The sequence below is a fragment of the Hippopotamus amphibius genome, chromosome 8 (assembly GCF_030028045.1).
Source record: "Hippopotamus amphibius kiboko isolate mHipAmp2 chromosome 8, mHipAmp2.hap2, whole genome shotgun sequence".
NCBI lineage: Eukaryota > Metazoa > Chordata > Mammalia > Artiodactyla > Hippopotamidae > Hippopotamus > Hippopotamus amphibius.
Window position 1 is genome coordinate 99,114,214 of NC_080193.1, and position 18,790 is coordinate 99,133,003.

The 18,790-nt window shown below is 38.7% G+C and overlaps 1 protein-coding gene across 4 annotated transcripts in view; it reads left to right on the plus strand.

Annotated features, from left to right (window-relative positions):
- Window positions 1-18,790, plus strand: part of CMKLR2 (chemerin chemokine-like receptor 2) — a 55,473-nt gene that overhangs the window by 21,808 nt on the left and 14,875 nt on the right. For 2 of the 4 annotated variants that reach the window (XM_057745116.1, XM_057745117.1), the window contains exon 2: window positions 16,044-16,106. The exons of 1 other annotated variant lie outside the window; for it this stretch is intronic. Coding sequence is in view for 1 of the 3 variants with exons in the window: in XM_057745115.1 (XP_057601098.1) it covers window positions 8,849-8,874; window positions 16,044-16,106 (89 nt within the window). In the remaining 2 variants the exon portion in view is untranslated. Of the gene's footprint in view, window positions 1-8,793; window positions 8,875-16,043; window positions 16,107-18,790 lie in introns of those variants that run through there. One more of the 4 variants, XM_057745115.1, reaches the window with a different exon arrangement.

Genomic DNA, 18,790 nt, shown 5'->3' on the forward strand with positions numbered 1-18,790 from the left:
GTATATACTACATACTTTTTTATATTCTTTTCCATCATGGTTTATCCCAGGGCAATGTATATTTTTCTGAATCTTTTGAAAGTTAAATTATAGACTTCAGCCCTAAAAACTTCAGCATACACCAACAATAAAAAAGATTCTCCTACAAAATAATATCATTAACATACCTAAGAAAATGAAAAAATACCTTAATGACATTCAACTCATTCAAATTCCCCCTATTATCCTCCAATATCTTTTATAGCTCTGTGTGTGTGTGTGTGTGTGTGTGTGTGTGTGTGTGTGTGTGTGTGTAGGTAAGTTTTTATTGGAGTATAGTTGCTTTACAATGTTGTGTTTTTACTATTTATAGCTTTTTAAAATCACTATCTAATCAATGGTCACATTAAATTCCCCCCTTCTTTTTTGTCTTTTCTCTTTTAAACTGAAACAACCCCTCTATTTGTTTTTCCATGACAAAGACTTTCTTTTTTTTTTTTAAGAACTTTTATTGAGATACAGTTAACATACAATAAACTGCATATATTTAATGTACAATTTGGTATTTTTTTTTCTTATTAGTAATGTATATATGGCAATCCCAATCTCCCAGTTCATCCCCCCCAACCCTCCCCACTTTCCCCACTTGGTGTCCATATGTTTGTTCTCTACATCTGTGTCTCTATTTCTGCCTTGCAAACCAGTTCATCTGTACCATTTTTCTAGATTCTGCATATATGTGTTAATATACGATATTTGTTTTTCTCTTTCTGACTCACTTCACTCTGTATGACAGTCTCTGGGTCCATCCATGTCTCTACAAATGTCCCAGTTTCATTGCTTTTTACAGCTGAGTAATATTCCGTTGTATATATGTACCACATCTTTTTTATCCATTCATCTGTTGATGAACATTTAAGTTGCTTCCATGTCCTGGCTATTGTAAATAGTGCTGCAATGAACATTGGAGTGCATGTGTCTTTTTGAATTATGGTGTTCTCTGGGTATATGACCAGTAGTGGGATTGCTGGGTCATGTGGTAACTCTATTTTTAGTTTTTCAAGGAACCTCCATACTGTTCTCCATAGTGGCTCTATCAATTTACATTCCCACCAACAGGGCAAGAGCATTCCCTTTTCTCCACATCCTGTCCAGCACTTACTGTTTGTAGATTTTCTGATGATGCCCATTCTAACCAGTGTGAGGTGATACCTCATTGTAGTTTTGATTTGCATTTTTCTAATAATTAGTGATGTTGAGCAGCTTTTCATGTGCCTCTTGGCCATCTGTATGTCTTCTTTGGGGAAATGCCTATTTAGGTCTTCTGCCCATTTTTTGATTGGGTTGTTTGTTTTTTTGATATTGAGCTGGATGAGCTGTTTATATATTTTGGAGATTAATCCTTTGTCTGTTGAATCATTTGCAAATATTTCCTCCCATTCTTAGGGCTGTCTTTTCGTCTTGCTTATAGTTTCCTCTGCTGTGCAGAAGCTTTTAAGTTTCATTAGGTCCCACTTATTTATTTTTGTTTTTATTTCCATTACTCTAGGGGGTGGATCAAAAAAGATCTCACTGTGATTTATGTCAAAGAGTGTTCTTCCTATGTTTTCCTCTAGGAGTTTTATAGTGTCTGGCCTTACATTTAGGTCTTTGATCCATTTTGAGTTTATTTTTGTGTATGGTCCTAGGGAGTATTCTAATTTTATTCTTTTACATGTAGCTGTCCAGTTTTCCCAGCACCACTTATTGAAGAGGCTGCCTTTTCTCCATTGTATATCCTTGCCTCTTTTGTTATAGAGACAAAGACTTTCTAAGAAGACTGGGTCTGATGTCTTGAAGAACCTTCCTTTTTTTTCAGATTTGAAAGGCATAAGACTTAATGTCACAAGAACTGAGGAAAATATCATTTGCTTTTTCTTAGATGATTTTGTGTTAATACAGATGAAATAATTTTTAAAGACATGTATTATCTTTGTTAGAATAATAATTGAAGGCCTGCTTTTATATCCATTATTCATTAAGGACATTCAAGGAGAAGTAAAAATATAAAATGGTTTTTATACCATTTTTAAAAATATTTATTTATTTATTTATTTATTTATTTATTTATTTATTGACTGCATTGGGTCTTTGTTGCTGCACTCGGCCTTTCTGTAGTTGTGGCCAGCAGGGGCTACTCTTCATTGTGGTGCATGGGCTCCTCATTGCTGTGGCTTCTCTTGTTGCGGAGCATGAGCTCTAGGTGCATGGGCTTCAGTAGTTGTGGCACACGGACTCAATAGTTGTGGCTCATGGGTTTAGTTGCTCCGTGGCATGTGGGATCTTTCTGGAGCAGGGATCAAACCCATGTCCCCCGCATTGGCAGGCAGATTCTTAACCACTGCGCCACCTAGGAAGTCCCTTTTATACCATTTTTATTACATTTTTATAAAAATAAGTCAATATTTGTGCACATATGTGTTTGTGTGTGAAAACATGGCCAGCCAGATTCTACTTAACTTTCACATCTTCTCTAACAAAAGAATAAAGCAAAATAAAAAGCCACTTAGTTTTTTTGGAATTTTAGTGAGAACAAGAAATGAAAGAATCATATTTTCTTATCCCATCATATTATGTTGTTTCATAATCATATTATATAATTACTAAAGCTTTTTTAGTCCTTTAAATGTAGCACTCTCATTATAAGCTCTAATCCTCTTAAAATATTATGACTCATGCATTATAACAAATTAAGAAAGACATGAGACACAAGAATCTTTTCAGATTATTTCCAAACAGGCTTCTTCACCTGATGTCCTTCAACTGAGCTAGTTATGAGTTTTCTGATGGAAAATAAGTGTATTTCTGCTAGTGTTTGTTGAAATACTTGCAGAATTTGTCAGTGGCCACCACCTTGACAACTGACAAGAATATCTTCCTGTCTCCTCCCTCCTTTCTCCTTTCTTCTTTTTTTTTAATGGAAAGAATTTACTGTTATAACTATATTATAGGACTTTTTACCCAAACTAAGATATATCCCATAAAAATTAAAGAAAGTGGGAAATCCTCAATATAAAAAAGTATACAATTTTATGTGGGATAAATATAAAACTAAATATTTAATGTTCTGAATAGGATAAGATATAATAGAGAACAGGTCAATTTTGCCTTTTTTGGAGACAATCTATTTTGGTTTAGCACCATTCCTTGAGTAGCTGTTATGTTTAAGTGCCTGTACTGGACCCTTTGATGAGTCACAAATTTAATTGATTAACTCATTTATTTATTCTTTCGCTTTTATAGTCTCTAGGGCTAAAGCAAGTTTAGGAAGGAGAAGGAAATAGTGGAAAATATACATTTTTCCATAGGAATTTAACTATTAAGTGTTCTATATTCCTCTTCTTAGATTTCATAAGCCTAATTTTTAAAAAACATTTATTTATTTATGTATGTATTTACGTATGTATTTATTTATTTTTGGCTGTGTTGGGTCTTCGTTGCTGCAGGCGGGCTTTTTCTCTAGCTGTGGCGGGTGGAAGCTACTTTTCATTGTGATACGCAGGCTTCTCATTGTGGTGGCCTCTCCTGCTGCAGGGCACAGGCTCTAGGCTTGTGGGCTTCAGTAGTTGTGGCACATGGGCTCAATAGTTGTTGAGCATGGGCTCAGTTGCTCTGAAGCATGTGGGATCTTTCCGGACTAGGGCTCGAACCCATGTCCCCTGCATTGGCATGAGGATTCTTAACCACTGTGCCACCAGGGAAGTCCCCATAAGCCTAATCTTTAAAAGAACACTATGCTATTTGGGCCAAGTAGTTTCCAGACAAAGTATGCCAATTCAAACTCCCTACCCAGGTGACATCAGCAAAAGTAGTGGAGTAAGTACCTCAGAAAATTTTCTCTTCCACAGAAGCAACAAGAAACTGGCAAAATGGTCACAATCAAATTTTTCAGAACTCTGGAAATTACCCAGAGGCTTGCAACAATGTGGGGAGTGTTTATCTAAGAAGAAGGAGGAGGAGGAAGAGGAGGGGAAAAACAGTTCAATCTCAGTAAAAGAAATGAGCTTTGTGGCATTTTTAACTTGCCCATGTCCCATCTTGTACTCTCTTGCTTTGTGATATTCTTGAAAACCCATAGCCTGCATTCATGGTGAAGATGAGCAGTCTGATAGCCATTGGAAGGAACAGAAAGGGACTGGAGCTCCTTCAAAGTGTCATCCCCAGAGGATTACTCTATGACCTGTTTGTTTCCTGGAAAATCTCACTTGCAAGACCGTCTATTTGACTTAACCCAGCACTCATTCAGTATGAAAACTTTTTTCCCATAAGCATTTGTCAGAAACAATTACAGGCAATTACTTAACTTTGCAGCTGCCTGAGGTGATGGATACCAGTTGGGGGAAAACATTATACTGACCAAAAAATTAAAAACCAGGAATGTGACATACACAGGGGCTTTGGAACGCTTCCGAATCAAGAAGGCCACATGCATGTATAGGGCTGTGCTCATGCCCAGGGCTCTGTACATTGCCAAGAAAGACCTGAAAAGGGCCTAAGCTCTCATCTCTGGATGACCTTGAGATTCCCTGCAAGGAAAGTGAAAGCTAAGGCAGAGTTGAAAATGTACCCCCAACATGCACACAGAGCCTCTCACCAAAAACTAGGATACTTATTGGTTCTAGGCATTTAAGCAAATTTCCAGGTCCTACATTATACCTTCTGAGCTTTGCACGGAGGTAACAACAAAGGAAAGATCATATGGGCCATGGGAGAGCCAATAACTGGTGTCTCTAGATTCATGCTCCCATTTCAGTTCAGGTCACAAGGGTTTTCCTTACTTTCTTGCCAGCTCAGCCATACATTTAAAAAGATGATTTTTACATTTAGTACAGTGATTTTTAGGGGTTTTATAGTGAAAAGATTTAAAAGAATATCTAGAATGCCATATTGCCAGAAACATAACTCCACCCAGCTTTTGAGATATTACTTTCCTGTTGTCATCCTTAGGAAGGTTCTACCTACACTGTCATTTCTTATCTGACTATGGTGAGGAGGAAAAAGTTATTATGTTGACTGCAGTGATACATTGTTAGGGAATCCTGCTTGTCTTTTTCTAGTGTCCAACCTTAGAGCCTTCTTGAAAAAGCTGCCGTTTTCTCTTCTTATCCTTGAGGGGCCCCAGGAACTCAGCACTTCCCTCTCCCTCAGTAGCTGACTCTGTCCCCTTCTCTTGTCATAGATCTCTCCAACTTCTCTATTCTTTGCTCCAAAAAAAATTTATTTTTATCTTAAGGCCTTTACTATTACTCACTAGAGGAGAATAATTAGATAGCAGAAACATGATCTATATGAGAAATTTACAGGCATTTCATAATTTTACAAATCATGGTCCTAATTTCCTTCTAGGATGATTTCTGTCTTCCAATTTTATTCTCTTAAAGAGTTGTTCTATAGTTAGATGAAGACCACAGGGACCCTTCCTCCTAAACCACAGATATAAGAGCTTGTGGATGCTATCAAGACAGACCAATTGGTGACTCTCTCCTCTCCAGAGAATATATGGCACCTCTGAGATTCACCAGATTGAATGGTACTCAAATCAGCCATCCCCTGTCCTGATTAGGACTTATTATGGACATTATTTTATAATCCTCTATTATGTGATCAAAACATCTGAATATAAACTAGATTCTGATTGTGGACCCACTTTTAACCACCTGGTTAATACAAGGCTGTATCCCCTTCTGAAGCTCTGAGTTGATATATGTTAGATCTTCTTACTCTTTGCTCCTCATTTTTTAGCCTTTCTTTCTTATCTTTCATATCATTGTCTCTCTGTGCTGCATTTTGGAAAACTTCTTCAGATATGTCTTCTAGTTTACATTCTCCCTTCAACTGGGTCTAAGTTACAGTTTTATGCATCCATTAAATTAAATTTCAAGATTAACTCTGTAATTTCTAGACGTTCTATTTGATTCCTTTTTTTTTTTTTTTTTTTGGCCATGCCATGCGGCATGCAGGATCTTAGTTCCCTGACCAGGGATGGAACCTGTACCCCCTGCATTGGGAGCGCAGAGTCTTAACCATTGGACCACTATGGAAATCCCTTTATTTGTTTTTTTATAAAACTTTCTTTACCCAAAGTTGATATTCTGCCTACACTTTTAGTGGTTATTGGTGCTTCTGTCTTTCATATTCAGGTCTTCTAAAGTGTTCTGCTAAATTTGTTTTCTTGTGCATAAAATGAAGGGACTAGAGTAGATTATCTCTACTTTCTCATCTTACTTTAAGGATTATGATTATATGGTTTTTAGCCACCCTGACTCTATCCTCCTTCAAAGAGATTAAAGAATTGAAACTGGTCTGTAAAGGAAGAACTCCCATTCTCCAAGCAATAATGGCAAGTTGAAAAAGAATAAAAGTAATAGAAATGACAACCAGATCTTTGGGGTTGAATATGGGACATAAGAAAATTGCTTCCCTTCACTGTACATCACATATAAAAGAACTTTTATAGTATTTTCTCTCCATGCTACCCCATCCCTCTAAAACACTTAGCAGAAAATAAAATAAAAATAGGACTTCCTTGGTGGCGAGGTGGTTGAGAATCTGTCTGCCAGTGCAAGGGACATGGGTTCGATCCCTGGTCTGGGAAGATCCCACATGCCACGGAGCAACTAAGCCCGTGTGCCACAACTACTGAGCCCACTTGCCACAACTACTGAAGCTTGCATGCCTAGAGCCCTTGCTCTGCAACAAGAGAAGCCACTGCAATGAGAAGCCTGCGCACCACAACAAAGAGTAGTCCTGCTCACCACAACGACAGAAAGCCAGTGCACAGCAACAAAAACCCAATGCAGCCAATAAATAAATATAAATAAATATAAATTTAAAAATGAACACAAAAGACTATTTAAAAAATAAATAGGGATTCCCTGGTGGTGCGGTGGTTAAGAATGCGCCTTCCAATGCAGGGGACATAGATTCGAGGCCTGGTCCGGGAAGATCCTACATGCCGCAGAGGAACTAAGCCCGTGCGCCGCAACTACTGAAGACCGTGCGCTTAGAGCCTGTGCTCTGCAACACGAGAAGCTACACCAGTAAGAAGCCCGCACACTGTAATGAATGTAGCCCCTGCTCTCCGCAATGAAGCAGCAGCAAGGAAGACCAAACGCAGCCAGTAAATAAAAAATAAATAAATAAATTTTAGTAAATAAATAAGTAAATAAATAAAATTAAAATAAAGCACGTAGCAGAGGCAGCACTGCATGCTGTAGTCATTGATTGATAGAAGACCATGGCTAAGCCACAGAATCAGAACAGTGCCTCCTGACCTATGGGCCAGGAAAGCCATCAGACTGCATTAAGTATAACATTAGAGTAACCAGGACTTCCTAGGTGGCGTAGTGGGTGAGAATCCACCTGCCAATGCAGGGGACACGGGTTCGAGCCCTGCCTCAGGAAAATACCACATGCCGCGGAGCAACTAAGCCCATGCACCACAACTATTGAGCCTGCGCTCTAGCGCCCGTGAGCCACAACTATTGAGCCCATGTGCTGCAGCTGCTGAGGCCCACACGCCTAGAGCCAGTGCTCTGCAACAAAGGAGGCCACCGCAATGAGAAGCCCATGCACCACAACAAAGAGTAGCCCTCGCTCGCCGCAACTAGAGAAAGCCCATGTGCAGCAGCAAAGACCCAACACAGCCAATAAAATAAATAAAAAAAAAACAAAAAACAAAACATTAGAGTAACCAAAACAGAGTTTCCGGGTTGGCAGAACTTTAGACATTAAGTCCAGTCACATCTGATGCTGGAAAACCCTTCAACTTATGGTGGTCTCATTAAACATCTCTAAGTATGAGAAATGCGCCGTCATCTCTCCAAGCTTTGCACTAGACTGAGTTCCGTGGCTTCAGTTCATTGCTCTTCACTACTGTTTCACTGAGGCCTAGAACACAGAGATGCTCAGTAAATATGTGTTAAATGAACAAATGCCAATTTTTAACAACCATAATTTAGAAAGTTTTGCTTTATATTGAGCTAAAATGTCTTTTTCCCTCATATTCTTAGCTTTACTCTCTAGCCAGATAAAACAGTTCTCTCCTCTGCATGAAAAAAGTTATACTGCTCTTTCTTTTCCAGGATAAATAGCTTGTACCAATTCATTCAACACTCTTCCCATGATGTCATTTTAAGCTTTCTCTTCATTCTGTTCCCTCTCTTCTGGACATGCTCCAGTTTATCCTTGTTCTTCATAAATTTTATTCCAAGATAAAAATACAGTACCCTCAGGTGCATTCTGACTAGCTCAAGCAGAGTTGGACGAATACCCCCCTAATTCTATTAAAACAGCAATTCTGTTGAAACTAGCATATTCATATGTGCGCATGCACACACACACACACACACACACACACCGTTCTTTTAAGCTGCCACATCCCTTTCTTGACTTACTTGAGCTCATGGTCAAGGAGAAAGCTTGTATTGGGCTGAAGCTTAGCATGCCCAAAGGTCAGAAGAGGCCACCAAAGGGCACCAATCTCAGTACCTTTGATGAATGGTGCCCATCCCGTGGAAATGCAGATGGAAGTAGTTGATTAGGATACCTTCTGGGTGCATTACATCAACTGCTTTCTCCTGGCTGTTGAAAGGCACTGAATACACCATTAGTTCATATTCTGTATCTCTTTAATGTAGGCTTACCAAATCTATTTTAGGGTAATAATTCAGGGCCTGTAACTGCTGCCTAAGCACATTACAGCTGGGAAAACCTGTTTGAGAAGATGATTTGCTTTGTACTGTAACTGGCATAAAGTTCAATGCAGGTGTTGCTTAATAAGTGAGTTCCAAAGTGAAAGAAGACAGGTAAATTCTAAAGAACATTCTGAATGCTGCCTTCCAGTGAATTTTCCAGGTAATATGGTGGAATTAGACTTCTTTAGAAGTAATAGAATGACAATTCTGAATATCTCTTTCCAGAACCTTCTAAACTTTATCTTGAATACAAGCAAAACTAAAGTGTTTTTGACTCAAGATACCTATGGTTACTATTAATATGACTATTCTTAGGGTGGCTTTAAAGTTGAGCTTAGAATTGCCAAGCTTTTTTCTTTTAATAAGCAGTCATGTGAGTTGTTAAACATAGTTTCAGGGAATCAGACTAGGCTTGTAGTGGTTTGTCTGACTTTGTCTTGTTAGAGAAAATCTGTAATGAACAGAAAAGATACAGGAAACTGTTCTAAAAGTAGAATTTTTAAAAAGAAATTTTGTTGTATCAAGTGCTTTGCTACTGAGTTTCTTCCAAGTTCCTTGTCAGGAAATAAACTGCGTTATGTTTTAATGAAACTATATTGTGTTCCTTGTATAGGTGCCAGGGTATTTTCTGACTGCTTTCTTGGGCTTGAGTTCTTAGAGAAGTACTTGGCTTTTGAATTATCCAAAGTACAGACAGTCCCCAACTTATGATGATTCAACTTACGATTTTTTGACCTTATGATTGTGCAAAACATTCAGTAGAAACTGTACTTCGAATTTTGAATTTTGATCTTTTCCGAGCTAGCAATATGCAGTATGTGATATAACGATGCACTCTCTCCTGACGCTGGGCAGTGGCAGCAGCCACGGCGCCCAGGCAGCCTCGTGATCAGGAGGGTAAACACCCGATACACTTGCAACCATTCTGTACCCAGACAGCCACCTGTTTTTCACTTGGAGCACAGTATTCAATAAATTACATGAGCTATTCAATACTTTATTATGAAATGGGCTTATGTTAGATGATTTTGCCCAACTGTAGACTAATGTAAGTGTTTTGAGCATATTTAAGGTGGGCTGGCTAAGCTGTGACATTCCAGAGGTTATATGTATTAAGTGCATTTTTGACTTATGGTATTTTCAACTTACAATGGGTTTATCAGAATGTAACCCCTCATCATTAGTCGAGAAAGATCTGTACTGAGACCATAGGGACAGTGCATATATATGCCTATATCTTTCTTCATGAACCACCATACTAATGACCTTTAGAAGGTCACTTTCATTTTTCTGAAGTACCAGACCTGTTTCTGAGGCAAGGTGAGTAATATTAAATATGAAAGAAATAAATTAAAATTATTTACTGAATATTTACTGTGTTCAGAACAAATTTGCAAAATAACATAGTTGAGGTCTCAAAAGTGGTTCTTCCCTCACATTTCTACCACTGGTCAGAGAGTAAGTAAATGAAAAAGATGCCATAATATAAAATGAGCTAAGAATAAAGAAAAGAGCTCTCAATATATAATCATATGTTTTATTAGAATCTTTTCCTACCTCCCTCTTCTTTCCCCTCCTGCCTCTCTGCCTTTCTCCCTCCCTTCCTCTCTCCCTTCTTCTCTCCCTTCTTCCTTCCTTCCTTCGTTAGTCAAGGAAAGAAGTGGAGAAAATAAAAAGGAGTCTGGGCTATATGCACAAGTACAGTCTCTCCCTACTTTCTAATTATGCAAACTTAAATACTGTATGAAGAACTAGTTAGGAAGCAGAGGTCTTGTTTCTTCTGCAGTTCTATGACTGCTTTAGGCACTGCTGCATGTTTATAACCTTTTCTCACAGATGTTACATTTTATGAAATGTGACTCATCAGGGTGGTACTGGTGTCCTTAGATGGAAAGAAATCTCTGAGGGATGGATGATTACACAATTCTGGTTCACTCAAAACCTGAAATATTTGAATAGAATATTTCCTGGGGAAAAAAACGGCAAGACTTTGCCATACTTGAATCAGAGAGACCCATGATTTCAAATCCATTTTTTTTCTCTGAAGGGAATGAGGGAGGGACGACATTCTTGTTTGAGGAGGTTTTGTTTTCATTTGCAGAATGTTTTTAATTTGTGTGGGCTTTTTGTTTTGGACTTTGGTCCATATTTTTGTTCCAATGTTCAAAAAAACATTTACTAGAAGGCATTTTTTGAATACTCCCTCTGTGCAAAGCACTGGGTTTGGTGCTACTTGGAGACATAGAGAGTAAAAGAGCTAGAATACATTGTCCTGCCATCTCTGACCTTCTCATAAAAGCTTAAACTAAATGTCACCTGTATTTTTCCGATTCAGCACCTGGGATCCCAAGTGGGAAGGTGACTCATCCAAAGTCATGCAGCTAATGAAATGTAGAGCAAAAACTTAGAGCCATCTCTCCTGAGTTCAAGAGCTCTTTCAACGTGCCAGGCTACCTAGTACCGTGGACGTCACTGGGGTCAAGTGTCATGGCACCAAAAATCTCAGTAAAAAAAGTGAATGCAAAAAGTCCATGCTAAAGAAAATATCAAAATTTTAAGTGAAGTCAGGATCTGACCCTGTACTTGCATGACCCAACCTCTCTTGCCTCACCCTAATCTTGGCCCTACGTCATGCAATCTGAATTTGTGGGTGGACCAATGGGGAAAACCAACAAGAAAATATCCTTGGGACTGGGATAATTAAATTGTAAAGGACTCCTGGAATAGATAAAGATGTCCAGATGTTCAGAGATGGATCACAAATGATCCACAGTAGTGTATTGAGATAAAATAGCTCTCATTTGTTTTAATAAGAAACATACTGAATGGGACTTCCCTGGGGGCACAGTGATTAAGAATCTGCCTGCCAATGCTTGAACATGGGTTCAAGCCCTGGTCAGGGAAGATCCTACCTGCCACTGAGCAACTAAGCCCATGCACCACAACTACTGAGCCTGTTCTCTAGAGCCCACGAGCCATAACTACTGAGGCCCGAGTGCCTAAAGCCTGTGCTCCGCAACAAGAGAAGCCACCACAAATGAGAAGCTCATGCACCGCAACAAAGACCCAATGCAGCCATAAATTAATTAATTAATTAACTTTAAAAAAAAAGAAAAAAAAAGAAGCATATTGAAGACAAGAGGAAATCTTGAGATGTGACAATGGGTCATGCGCCCATGCGCCCATGAAAAACCCTGTGCCCCTCCAGGGCTCTGCTAGGTGAGGACAAAATGAAGTCTTCAGAGCCTCACAGTGGGGTTTGGTTGCAGGGCTTTGATTGGAACTAGAAACTAGGTTAAATTTTCCTTCCTCTTTCTGATTTTCTTCTTTCTCACCCCATGTCCTGTGCCTGAAGTGTTAAGCCAGGACTTAGATATGAACCATTTGAAAGTACCCTTGCCCTTTGTAGGACAGGAAGAAATCACAGTGGGGTGCCAGAGGAAAGAAGAGGCTCTTGGGCAAATGCAGTCCATATGCGGTCCAGCTTGCCATGAGAGAGCATGAGGGGACCTGAGACTTAACCTGCTGTGGAGCAGTAAAGACGATGCATTTGCCTGTATGTCCTCAGAATCCAGCTGTCATGGCTGGATGGGAGTTGGTTTAGGATCCCGGTCTGGTAATGTGGTTCTTCACTTTCCACATTTGCAGTACTTTTGCAGAGTTAGAACCAGGCTCAGGAATAGAAGAGATTCTGGGTAAATACGGCCCCCAGCATAGCACTAATGCACAGCCACAGCAGAAGCCCAAAGATAACTGTTCTCACAAGCTGGATCTGCTGGGCCTGGAGGTGGGAGGGGGGTTGGGGGAGGAGCGGTGAGAAAGGGTCTAATGAAAAAACAAAGTAGCTTTTTTTTTATTTTTTGGCCCCTCAGCATATAGGATCTTAGTTCCTTGACCAGGGATTGAACCCGTGCCCCCTGTGGTGGAAGCCCTGAGTCTTAACCACTGGACTGCCAGGGAAGTCCCCAAAGTACCTTTCTTTTTCTTCTATCATTCTGTGTTTCCTCGTATCTAGTCTTCCTCATTTGCAGGTTTATTTTTGTTTTGCTTTTTTATTCAGCCACAGGTATGGCTCTAGAAAAGGAAAGTAAAATTATTCTCTAAATTCAGTGTTATTCTCAGAAACTATTGCTTTAAACACTCTTGAGAAAGGATTCTTGTATCTTGAGTGCCTAGGGGGTAAGAACTTGGGCACTTTCACGCTTCGGTAAGAATCTAACCACGCCAACTTGCCAACTGAATATTTTTCGCAATTTCCTTGTTTCCCCACCTTCGGTTTCCTAATCAGTAAATAGAGAATAAGGGCTCAGAGGTAACACCTATTATCATAGGTTCTTGTCCTTACTGGATGATGTAGAAGACCCCCCAAGTGCTGGCGTCAATGCCTTCAAGAGTGTCCCCACCAGCAGCTATTCAGGCTGTGCCCAAGCCCCCTTAGTACCCACCCAGTGCAATGTATCTCTTTGTTTGGTTGTTGGTTGGTAGGTTTTGAACAGCTATAAGTTCTCGGTTCTACTAAGCTGAACTTTTCCTAGCTATTATGCCAACTAATTTTTTGCCCTAGCCCCAAATTTGGAACCACACAGAATAAATGTTTTACTGTTTCCTAATCTTCAAGTATCAGAAAACAGCTCTTAGACTCCTTTTTTTTAAAAAAAGATTTGTATTTTATATTGGAGCATAGTTGTTAGTTTCAGGTGTACAGCAAAGTGATTCAGTTATACATATACATGTATCTATTCTTTTTCAAATTCTTTTCCCATTTAGGTTATTACATAATATTTAGCAGTGTTCCCTGTGTGATACAGTAGGTCCTTGTTGGTTATTTATTTTAAATATAGCAATGTGTACAGGTCAATCCCAAACTCCCAATCTATCTCTCCTCCCCCATCCTCTCCCCCCTCATACCCATAAGTTCATTCTCTGAGTCTGTTTCTGTTTGATAAGTAAATTCATTTGTATCTTTGTTTTTTAGATACCCTTATAAGTGATATCATATGATATTTGTCTTTCTTTTTCTGACTTACTTCACTTAGTATGATAAACTCCAGGTCCATCCATGTTGCTGCAAATGGCATTATTTCACTCTTTTTAATGGCTGAGTAGTATTCCATTGTATACATGTACCACATCTTTTTTATCCATTCCTCTATCAAGGGACATTTAAGTTGCATATCTTAGCTACTGTAAACAGCGCTGCAATCTCAGACTCCTTTAGTCTTCCTTTCTCACTGATTCCTCCAACCATTCCAACAGATACAATTCAGTATTCGGATCCTTTCTTTTGCACTGCTTCTTTTCCCAATGGTCTTCTCAAAATCTGTTTTGGCAGACCTCAACAAACTATACCTAATATAGATTGACAATGATAAAGTGGAATGCTGAGCCTGCTAACTTTACTTCCACTACTGTCAAATAATTAAAAGTGTTCATGAAGGATGTCTCTAAACCATTGCAATAATGATTCTGGTACTCAACTGTTTGGTTATTATCAGTGGACAGATCTTTCAACTGGTGCTTTATTTTATCTTCCACTACTAGGGTTGAAACTATACTCCCTCCTATATCTCCTTCTAAGTGAAAAAAAAGGCAGAAATATCTTCAGGCGTAATCTTGTATGAATGGGAGGAAGTTCTAGAATTGTTGCCTCTTCCTCCTTCCCCCACTTTTTGCTGCTGTCTTGAAAAAACATTACTGTTGCTACCAAAACAAGTTTCCCTTTCACCCACTTTACCAAGTTCACTAACTACATCTCTGGATGATGAATAGTATTGTTTCGTGAAGTGGCTGCAACTTCAATGTATTTTGCAAATTACTTGAGTGTTGTTTCTTCTCCTTTTGGAGATTAGCCTTCTATCTCTCTCTTTTTTTAGAAAGGAAATATTTTGATACAAATCGAAAAAAGCATATAATAGCTGCCAATTCAGTTTCTATCCTAAACTTGGTATTCCTCCTAAATTTCCATCAACGTTATTGACAATATGTGATTAAGACCAAAACATCTTTAGTGCCAAGTAGTGATGAAACAGAAAACAGAGATATATTATGGTAGCAGCACAAACTTCCACTGTGTCCCTGAGGTTTCTGAACAATATCTTTGTCTGCAGAGACTTCAGGTCATAGTTAAAGATTCTAGACGCAGACCAACATAGTCATGTACAATCTTTTTTTACTGTCTAAACCATGGGTAGTATCTATCTTTGAGAAATTTTGTAATCTGGTAGGTACTCTGTTGCGGCTATTGCTTCCAAAATTAGTTCTTCAGTAGACATAACATTGCCCAGAAGACACTCAAAAGGATTAAAGCTCTAGTTTTGACTGCATATATAGATGAAAATATCCATGACATAAATTGAACAATTCAGATTGCCAGTAGCTATCTAGCTAAACGCCCTACAAAAATAAAGTTACATAAGTACTATGGCATCAAGGTTTCCAAATTAAGTGCCAGCTTCTTGCTAAAAAAAATTATTTGCATACACAGAAATCCCTTTTTAAGGAAATTTAGGTATTTCTTTCTGCTTTGACCAAGGCTTTGAAACATTACATTGTTAATGGTGGTGATTCTTTCCCAGACTCTAGATAAAATTTGCAGAAAAGTGAGATAAAGACCTAGACCTTTAACAAAAGGTGAAAAATAGCTTTTTTAAAGAGTAAGACAAATATAGTGCTTTACAGTGTCTATTTTCTCACCAGTCTTGGTCAGATATGGGGATAGTGGCCTTTGGGGGCTCGACACATGGGTCCCCTAGAAGGCAGGCATCTAACAATGTGTGATCCCAATATGGATTCAATATTTTTCAAAATATAAAGCACACCAAACTAAACGGAGTTTTAAAATCTTTACTTAAATCTTCTCATTCTTCTCCTGAAGTGACACAAAGAAATCCTGTTATCTCTCTACTTTCCCTCCACTCCCCTCTATTGTGTACTGCTTTTAGTCTTAAACTGGTAGTGATCAATAGCTGTAATTATTGAGCATGCTTTCTGTGCCAGGCACTGAGCTAACCGCTTTCTAAGGATTTCCTTTGGTGAGCATCATAGCAACCTTCTGAGTTAGAACTATTACTACTCTCACTTTACAAATGAGGAAACTGAGGTTTCAAGGTAGTAGGTGATTTGTCTAAGATTCCACAGCCAGGAAGAAATAGGTCTGGGATTTGAAGGCAGGCATTCTGATTCCAGAGGCTATAGACCACTTTATGGCCTGATATTTAAATTATACTCATGTATTAATTATCTTAAAGTCTTGCAAAGGAATTAAGCCTGAAGGTTTCTCCCTGACCCGAGGTTAACCATTCACTCTGTTTCCCTCCTCACTATCAACAGAGCCATACAGATTGTACAAATCGGGACACAAACTTCTGGGTGGAGCATTAAACCAACTGTTATGTAAGTAGGTGTTGATCTTTCAAATATGCACTGTGTTCTCTCTCTTTTTTTTAATTTTTATTGGTGTATGGTTGCTTTACAGTGTTGTGTATGCTGTTTTCTCTTAAACTGTCCTAGTGAAGCATGAGGGTTAGACACGCAAATCATCCTGCAAGTGCCTTTTATGAAAAGACCTTGATCCCAGCAGAGTGGAAATAGGTATCATTTCATGTCCACTTGATTCAATTGTATTTTTTTCATAAAGAAAAAATTTTCTCTTTCCTAACCCCATTGCCTTTAAAACTGAATAAAACATTTGTATGCCTGAAACTAGTTTTCCTATCCAGGGTTGATTTTCAATGACAACTCAATTTAAAAAGTTATTATGAAGGTTATCCTAACTTAGCTAAGCTTCCTGAAAGATCCTATTAATTTCCTAAAAGAATGTCTTTCAAATATGTCTCCTTCATCTCCATTCTAACTCTCACTGCCTAAGGCCCTTCCATCTTTGACTTCAGTTGTGGCAATATCTCCCAAACTGCTACCAGATGATCTTTACAAAAAAAAAAAATTCAGCAGCGCCACTCCCCACTACAAACATTTTTATTTGCTCCCAACTGACAACAGAATAAAACTCAAATGCTTAAGCATGACCTTCAAAGGCCTTCATTACCAAAACACTCCCTTTTTTTGTTGTCTTTTTCAGCCAAACCAAAACACTTCCATTTATCCTGATATGCCAAGGAATGTTGTCATTTGTCTTACTGTATGGCATTAAGCAATAAATGACATGGGAGCTACAGATAGGCAAAATGCTTCTCTTATTCAAGGATAGGCTGTGCCAAGGCTTGTGGTGGAAGGTGCAATCCAACAATTAGCTTTCTACCACCTCCCAACCCCAGGAACTATCAATATCACACTCAACCTTCAGTTTTCATTTAAAACTCCCTTGCTTCTTTTGGGTGAATAAACAGGGAATCTTTATAAAATACTGCTGTGCCCCAACACCTTCCAAGCACAGATCATTTTTCCAAAGGGCAGCAAAATATTCTGCTGGTGCCAAACATCTTGAGCACAAACGGGGGTGTGGTATATAGTTTATATTTGACAGTTAGTGGAAAATATAGAGCAATGACCTTAAATAACCGCACCCCCCCTACCCCCCACCCTCACATAGGCTTTTCAACAAAATCTCTTTTCCCTAAGTAGACAGCTCTTGAAAAATAAAGTTTGCTGACCAGGTATGTTTGCTAGCTGATGGATCTGTGATTTTCACGGAAGAGTTTCTCTCATGTCCATCGATTCTTTCTACTCATTACTGTCATTCAGTCAGAAGCTGAGTACAGGTTCTCTCAAGAGCCCCTATGGTTTTCATAGGAGATACATTCTGGAGTTCCTTTTTAGCCGAATGTATGGGGAACTCTACAAAGGCAATCGACATAGACAACGGTCAGCAACATTGCATCCTTCTCTCTGCTCAAAGCAGGTTAGAGCCTAAAATTTCTTAAGATTCTATTAGATTTACATCTCTGTAGTGGTCCATGAAAACCCATGTAACTCAACAATATGGAACTAAATTGAACCCTTCTGCATTCACCAAATATTCTGCCAGAAGGAATCTCTGTGTTTTGTCAAGGTAGATAAAATGCTTCCCTCTGCAGTCAAGCCTCATTTAGAACCACATTTAAAAGTCTAATGATACACATTTCTGCCAGATGTCCTTTCTCCAAATCATCTGGATTTTATAGACTATTTATCACTATTCTTTCTGCCAGAATTCTTGTTGTGAAATCTACTTATTCAGAAAAGAGTTTCAGCTTCACCATCTCTTAAGTCTGCACGGATCAGAAAGCAATTTGTTAAATTCAATAAACAGTTCTGTGCTCCAGAACTAGACACTTGTCACTTGAGTGTCGAAGTAAACATAATCCAGGAATGTGATAACTTGGTTTCTCACAGCAGCTGAATCCCTTTAGTAAATATGCCCCTTCACATTCTTTGGAAACCAAACCACAAACTCAGGGATGCTTCTCTGAACTTTGCTCCACACCAAGCATTTTTGACACATTTCTAATGGACTTGGGTGGACCTGTTTATGTTCATGTCTACAGTGCAGCTTGGCACTCACTTCAGTGGCTACTTCAAAGATTTAAGATCACGTAGGTCTTTATTAGTCTTTATTTCAGTCAGAAATTATTTATTTGCCTTTGAGTAGCATATATGGCTTAAGACAAATACAGTAGCTATTTCCTCTTTTCAGTCAAGTCTAAAAGCCTCATCCTGGCATTGTTATTGTGCTCTTCCAAGTTGAGAAAAACATACGACATCTCAATGGAAAGTAACTGCCAGCCAAGACAGTTTGACTCTTCCTGTTTAATAAATGACAGTGTTTCTTTTAAACCTGGATTTAAAGACCTAAGTCTGCCTGCTACCCATCTTCATTTCTGGTTACTGCCTAGCAAGACTTTTTTCTATTGCCCAGATAGCCCTCTAGTTTCACCTCTGAGTCTTTATTCACACCCTCCCATCACTTCTCAAAAAAATTATATATGTATATGTGTGTATAAATATGCACATGTATGTACATGTGTATGTATATATATAGCCACGTGGTGAAACTGAGGACTAATTTCCCCATATTTTCTCTCTGAATGTCTTCTTGCTCTTTCTCTCTTATCTCATTAAGACTAAACAGATGAGTATAA